The 7933-nt window shown below is 39.5% G+C and overlaps 1 protein-coding gene across 2 annotated transcripts in view; it reads right to left on the bottom strand.

Annotated features, from left to right (window-relative positions):
• The window catches only part of kcnh8 (potassium voltage-gated channel, subfamily H (eag-related), member 8), a 78137-nt gene that overhangs the window by 36682 nt on the left and 33522 nt on the right, over positions 1 to 7933 (bottom strand). For both annotated transcript variants that reach the window (XM_008421677.2, XM_017307670.1), the window contains exons 7-8: positions 2740 to 2944; positions 1013 to 1222 (exon numbers count right to left, since the gene is read on the bottom strand). In XM_008421677.2, coding sequence (XP_008419899.1) covers positions 1013 to 1222; positions 2740 to 2944 — 415 coding nt within the window. The remainder of the gene's footprint in view (positions 1 to 1012; positions 1223 to 2739; positions 2945 to 7933) is intronic.

Here is a 7933-nt window from a genome sequence, read left to right as displayed (position 1 = left end):
GGTAGAGGACCCGAGCTCAGAGGATGAAACAGACCACCCGCGGAGGGTGAGAAGGGAATTTCTTTTTTTTTTATATTTCTTTTTTTTTAGAAATAGACCTATTTGTTTTCAGGTTATGACTGCAGCCATAGGTGCATCTACTAAACACTGACTGGTTGGGTGTGAATATTTACACCATAATGTATTTTATGTTACATACTGTTTAATTGCCATTATTTTATAGAAATCAATTGTCACTTTAACATCAAACAGGGTTTGTTTATATGTTTTGGCAAAAAAACAACAACTAATTTTGTTGATAATGATGAATTTGTAAAAGCAATAAAAATGCTAAAACATTCAAGGAAGTGTATACTTTCTATAGTCAATGAAGTTCTATTCATCTTCCCATTAGCTCTGCCTAGCTTCCCTAGATTCAACATGTGTGCTGGGTCTTTTTAATTAGCATCATTTTTTTTTTTAATGAAACTTCAATGACTTTCTTCTTGGCACTATTCCATAAAGGGCAGTTTTCAAAAGCTGTGGCATTTGATTTTTTTTTCCAGCACCCAAAAGTTGGATCATGTTTTATAACTTAAAATAGTTTTAAACTTCTCAACAACTTTATCCCTGAACTGTCTGCTGTGTTCCTTGGTCTTCATTACGAGTTTTCTCTAATGTTCTCGAACAAACCTAGGGGGCTTTCACATAACAGATTATATTACACTCAGATGGACCAAATGTATTAAATAGATAGAGGTAGTTCAAAGACGGTTGGTTGTACTTGCAGATGTGAAAATAAAGGGAGCTTAACACATATGGATGCCATACTTTTCAGACTTTAGTATGAAAATAAATGTAAAATCCACAAATACCGTAAACTACTCTTCGCAATTGGTATTTGCCCCAACATATGATAAAAATGTCCGGCTTTAATGAGGTAAAATTAAAAAATGTCTCACGCAATATAGATACTTCACAAAGCAACACACACACGAAGACATGGAACTGATAGCTGCCGTTTTTTGTGTACCTCCGATGAGCATGATGCAAACAGAAAAGATCTTCTCCGCGTCAGTGTTGGCGGACACGTTGCCGAAGCCCACGCTGGTCAGGCTGCTGAGGGTGAAGTAGAGGGAAGCGATGTAGACGCTGCGGATAGCAGGACCGCCGCCAGTTGTGTTAACGTCTGCCATGCCGGCATATGGAGACTCCAAACGCTTCCCGAGCTCATGGAGCCACCCTGGTGAGAAGATGAAGACATGTCGAACTTTCATCGCTTAAAATACAAACGCTTACGTTTTGTGACAAAGGTTCGGTTTTACACAAATTCCCAAGAGGTTTTTCACAGCAGAGCTAAATGTGGACGCGGGCTCGTCCAAAAAGCATCGCTTCTGAAGTTTCGTCAGCCGCGTCGGTCTCCCGTTTATGCAGTATTCGGAACAAACTGAGCAAATTCCAGAAACAAAGCAGATGGTCGGAGAGCAGTCGGTACAGAATGGATCCATGGCAGCCGATCCCACGAGACTCTGTCGCTGACACTGATGAATGGTAATTGGGAGGAAACACCACACCACCCGCTTCACTTCAGCACCGACTTCGGCGTCGGAAGTAAATAATTAGGACACAAAGCATTAGTCCCGCCTCATGCATGGACTTGTTACTTTATGACACTGAACGGCAGTAATTGGCATAGAGAACGAGATAATTATGAGCATTGCGGCGCATCGATACTGACCGGAGATCAGCTCTGCGGGGCTCATTACATGACTGACCTGGAGGCTGAGGGGCCAAGCCGGGAAGGTCTGTCATTAATTATGAAAAGAGTCGAGAAAAATCACACTTAACTCTGCTGTTATTCTCAAAGGTTTCGCACTCTCACACATTTTATATTCAATAACTACTCGGTGGGGTGCGTGACGGTATTATTGTTGCTTTTGAAAAGGATAGTTTGTTGAACCGCTACAGGGACATTTTGCCCAGAAACACTTTCCCTGTACAACATAAACATATTGAAGTATGGATCCCGAATAATTTGTCTAATATGTTCCTAATTTACTGAACACTTTCCTTTTAAAAACTTTGTCTACAATCTATGTCTGCGTATGTAATTTCAGGATCTTTTGAGAACGCATATGTATTTTATTGCACAGTTTAATGTAGTTTTCACTAGTTGATAACTTGAATCCTTTTGTGTGGATTATGGAAAAGCCCAACACATCTGAATCTTTTATTCAGATGTGTCAAGCCGAAAAGCACTAAACGCAAAAGCGCACCACATTTTTTTTTGTACAAATATTTGAATCTTTCTTTATCATTTTGCTCACAATGAACGATTATGCACTACGTTGTGTTCGTCTGCCGCATGAAATCCCAATAAATCACGCCGAGGTTTGTAGTTGTTTTATGACAAATTGTTAAAGCAATTAAAGGCACTTGAGGCAATAATGTGTCCCCTGAGACTATATGCTAAAAATATAAAATTTTCTTCTTTCTGAAATGTCTCAGTTTGCCATATTTTGGATTATAAATATCCAGACTCCAATTCTGAAAAAAAAAAAGCACGGTAATGATATTTTACGGCAGTGGCAGCAAAGGAGCAACAGTCTGCTGCTGATTATACTTCAATTCCTAATAGGATCCCCGCAGCACTGAAAGGAGGGAGTTTAAAACTCACAATGGAAAAAAAAAAAAGATGCTTATTTTAATTTGGGAGCTTGTGGGCTTCATTATGCCCCGGCAAGATTTTCCGGTGTTTACCGATGTCCCAGTTGTGGGCATTGGCCTCCATCTCCATCTTGCCGATGATGTACCAGATGCAGGCCATCCAGTGGGCCAGAAGGGCGAACATGGACATGAGGAGGGTCAGGACCACCGTGCTGTGCTGCGAGTAGCGGTCCATCTTCTGCAGCAGCCTCAGCAAACGAAGCAGACGGACGGTTTTCAACAGATGCACCACGGACACCTGTGGGGAAAAAGGTATTTATCTGAATGCGCACATAGGATAGAGGTTTTCGTACAAGTCAGTCAAAAATGTTACAGTGACAACCTTTAATCCCGTTTGTAATAAATATTATAAGATATTCATAAAATTATTCCTTTTTTTTAATTAACCACGGAGAGAGAAAATACACAAAAAAATCTAATATTCACATGGGAGAAATATTCTCAGCAAAAAAAATAAAAAAATACTTGGGAGAGAATTCACAAAGAAGTGAACTTTTTAGTTTCTTTTATACAGTTTAGCATGTGCTTTTTTTTTTTTTTTTGCAAATACCAGATTGTACCAAATACATACAGATGCAAGAACAATCAAATCCGGCAGATGGGAGCAATCTGAACCAATTCTTTTTGTTAGATTGCAGATTTACACCCACAAACGCAGCAGACAGAAGGAAGCGATTGTAGCTACAGACATAAATGTTTTACTTAATCAATATCTCACATAAGAGTGACGTCCAGCTGAAGGAATGAATGGTGTTTCTATGTGTTTTCTACGTCTTTTGCCCAAGATCCGATTGTCTAAATGAAGTTCTTCAACTTGCATGACAGCAACTGTGGGTAACTTGCTGACGGCATTAATGTTTGAATGTTTACATTCAAACAAGAGAGTGCAAAAAGTCTAAGTCTAAGAAATGCTCCTCCGACATCAAAAGACCCGAACTGACTCCTGGTGAAACGGGGGGTTAAGCGTCCTGATTGTTTTCCCTCTCCAGGCTTTGCAGCATACCTGGCTCTGAACTCTGTTTGGATCCCTGCTATCTCTGTTTGGTCTGTGTGGGCTCCAGATGCCATGTATCTGGCAGGCGCTTCTGCTGCCAGTCTGGTTTAAGTGAATTTTTCCTCAGCCGCACTTCACTCCAGCCCATCTGCCAGGCTCTCAAGTAATTCATATTCACTCCCACAGAAAGTAGGTGCTGTCTGCAAAACTCCGTGGAGTTCCTCGGAAATCTTGGCTAGCCGCAGCCTGCCTGCCTGCCTGGCTGTGCTTTGCACAACTGCAACCTTCGCTAATAAGCTTCTCGGATCACCTTAAAGCGTCGCCACTGACGACAACCGAGGAGAGATTTAAAGTGTGAAACTTTTCCACACCCCGTAGTTATTTATTCAAATTCCCAAAACTAAGGCTTGATTGTTTATTCAAGACAGACTTCTACAACTTTTTTTCTTTTTTTTTAGTTTTTGATCAAACTTTTCTATAAGATTTCACTCAAAGATTGAATTAATTGACCCGAATGCCTCAAATAAAATAACAGTTCTAAATAAAAGATAAAAATTGTCTGTCAAACATAAATTCCATAAATTAAATCAAATAAAAAACAAACAAACTTTGTTCTCCACTAATTTCTATAGATCCTTTGTTAAACTTGCTATACTGACTTTGACATTTAACGTAAAAGAACATACACCAGAGAGCTTGCATGTAAATGTTACCAGCATGTAAATGTTACCATTTCTTGACAAAGTTGCAATAAAATAAGTTGTTTTTTCAATTCCTTTGACAGGTTCGGTTAAAAAAAATATTTCTCTCAGGAATAGAGATTCTATCTAAACAAACTAGAAATCTGACAAACCTATTCTAAAAGAGGAGCAGATTGCTGCCGTGTCCTTTTTAAACATAAAAAGCAGAAAACCAACCTTTTAAACAAATAAGCCAAACACGACAGCATCATCTCAACAGCTACATGGATCTTTAATTAGAACTTGACAAACGCTTGTGCGTTCCCACAGCATGATCTATAAGAAGACCTTTTCTGATGGAGGACCCTCATAAAAACACTAATTAGAGCAATCAGGCACTCATATCAAGGAGTGTTTGATGTGTTTCTTTTTTTTTTTTTACTTTATATTCTCACCAATCGGAATTAATCAACCTACTTTGGTCCTTTGACACTTTCTTACCATTTAGACAGAAGATATTAAGGTCATTTTACCTCTTCTCTAAGTAATTAGTACTTTTTCATCAATATGAAGGAATTATTGACTTAAAGCCAGCTCCTATTTTGCGCTGAAAAATTACTTGTAAGTTAGTTTTTGTATTTGAAATGTGCTCAAATACTTGCAACTAGACCAAAAACACCTGGTAAGATGTTGTGGTTTTTGCATGGCATATCACTCTATACATGATGAGCCTCAAGGTGGAACATGTTGGTGGTGCCAGCAGAACAATAGCTATGAGCAAAGAAGGACCTTTTCGATTTCTTAACCACAGATTCAAATATGAGCTGATGTGAACAGTTGTACCAGAGCTTCCTGCTCTCCACGTGTCTCCAGCAGGCCCCGTGGTACTTTTGCACATTTTTGCAGAGAGAAATAAGGGATGAGTACACCGCAAGGGTAATGAAGCCTCCTACTGAGCCGTAGGGAGAAGCTCCATCTCTCCTCCGCCATCTATCACCGCTCTGAGTCCCACCTATGGAGTGAGCAGGCTGTGCCACGTCCTATTCACTTCCAGCAGCATGAAAAGCATGCAGGATAACGTACCGAACACGGAACGTGTAAGACTCGTCTTCCTTCAACTTCTGCCCTCCGTCGCTTCAATGCCACCCTTGTCATTCAGACTGTGTTGCTTTTTTTTTCTGCTCATCAGGTGTGAAATTTACTTTTAGCTTCCTGACTGTTTTCTTCAGTCCTTATAGGTTTAGATCTGCATCTTTGAGACTCCAGCTTTACAGAAACTCTCGTTATTTCTTCTCTCGGAGCCATGCCTTCAGCTATACAGCTGTGCCACAACAGCACTATGGGTCAAGTTTGTTAAGTATTTATTCAATAATTGGAGCTGTATTGGGCCAGTAAACCTTGACTTGGCCAATATTTTTCTCCAGAGTCAGCAGGGCAATGCAATAGGTGGTCTAGCTGCAACACGTAATATGTTAGCATCAGTCTGTTAAACAACATCCATGAGGAGAAGCCATAAGAAATAAATCACTTTTATTGCCTCTAAATAAGTCATGATTTAAAGAAATTCAGCTGACTTTTTAATTGTTTTCATTATTGTAAATTAGCCTCCTAAAGTTAAATATTTATTTCCTGAATTGTAAAATTAGTTTGTTTCCACAATTTTTCATATAAGTTAAGAAAAAACAAAGATAATCATGACAAAACAAGTCTTAGGCTGACAGTTGAAAACGTAAAATGTATAAATTATTAATTGCTTTACAGTAAAACAAAACAAAACAAAAAAATAGGGGAAAATAACTTGATGACAGCCTCCAAAATATACCAGGCAGCAAAAAGGAAAAGAGAAATGAGATCACAGAGGGATGTTGAGGCCCCGCAGCTCATTGTGAGTGAAAGATGGCTTCAGGTTTCGAGCAGGACAATCTGACCGGTCCATCCTTTGAGGGGACGCCACGAGGAACCTTCAGCAATTACACCCAACATCCCTGCTCTCTCCAGCAGCCACCGAGGGATCTATGGCCCAGTACCCACAAATCTAAACCTGCTCCACTGGGAGTGTGTGGCATTTCCATAAATAGACTCTGGAACCAAACTGGTACCTTTCGCCTGGAGCAGCCCCTCCCCCACCCCCATCAGCTCAGCTTCCTTAAATAGTAAAAACAACATGTTTTTTTTTTGTTTTGTTTTGTTTTTTTCGTGTTTACTACCACTTTTTTCAGCTTTTTTTCCCAGCAGGATGTTTTAAATAAAAATAAACTGAACTTATAAAGCATCTTAATATTTGAAATTATTCATACATGCCAACTCTAAAAACAGCAAACCACTGCAAAGTTTTCAATTTTTTGCAAAACGCAGTAATTGTCAAATCATTAAGCAACACTATAATTCCCACAGAACAAAAGAACCGCTCTTTAAAGAAAGCTGGATGTGAATTGCACGTGTTTTCATGTTGCCAAATATCCCACAGCCAATAGTTATATTATAAGTTAAAACAATTGGATACTGAGGTACATTTAGTGCAGAGAACTTTCTGCAGATGCAAGACAGTTTCAGGATGTCACTTTAGTTCTGCAACATCCTTAAAGACACGTCGAGTGAGTGTGTTGTGCAAAAACCTGACTGGCCAACCTAAAGTCCCAACCTCACCACAGTACCTTTGGGGAGTGGTGACTATGAGCGCGACCTTCTCGTCTGACCTCACAAATGTGCTTATGGAAGAATGGTGATAAAATACACATAATCACATAATTCTTGTGGAAAGCCTTCCCAGATGATCACATTTCACATGGAATATGCGCACAACAAAAGTTGAACTGCTTTAGGTTTCCTGCAGGATAGTCCTTTTTTGTTCGTATATTTGATAAAGTGTTAGCCTCTTTTCCAAAGTGCTCTCCTGGGCCCTTTAATTAGAAACCGTGACTGCAGTTATCATTCTGAATTACTGCTCCCCATCCACAGATGTGCATGTCGGCCGTCCGATCCGCACAGACACCTCCCGCGTCAGCACAGATGCTGGCTTTAAAGCTCAGCCGACTGAGGCTCCTAAAGTTTCTTAAGATTGAGTCCATCCTAAATGAGCCTTGTGGCAGACAAGATGCATTTCTGAAATGAGTTTCTACGATAAAACATTTTCTGGTTTTCATGCCACAGCTTCAAGTCGTTGCGCTTAAGTTCGCAGTTAGCGAACGCTTGCCGAACCAAATGTTCTCAAAACTCAAATCACTATGTCAGATTATGAAATAACTAAATTCTTAAGTACAAAAGCTGTTTTTTTTTTTTTTTTTGAACTTTTATTTGAACAATTCCTTGACAAAATCCATTCTTATGTATTTTTCCATTGCAAAACAATTACAGATATGACATTCAAACATACCTCTTCTAAAGCTCCTTCTTTTCCCTCTTTCCTTACACTATTACCGAAAATCGAGTTTTTTGTTCCAGATATTGAATTACAGAAGTCCATCTTCTATTATAAATGTCTTTCCGCAACCTCAGAGTTGCTGTAATATCCTCCATCAGGTTGACAGTCTTCAGCTTCTGAACCCATTGTTCC

The sequence above is a fragment of the Poecilia reticulata genome, linkage group LG11 (genome assembly GCF_000633615.1).
Source record: "Poecilia reticulata strain Guanapo linkage group LG11, Guppy_female_1.0+MT, whole genome shotgun sequence".
Taxonomy (NCBI): Eukaryota; Metazoa; Chordata; class Actinopteri; order Cyprinodontiformes; family Poeciliidae; genus Poecilia; species Poecilia reticulata.
This window is presented reverse-complemented; position numbering and strand designations above follow the sequence as displayed.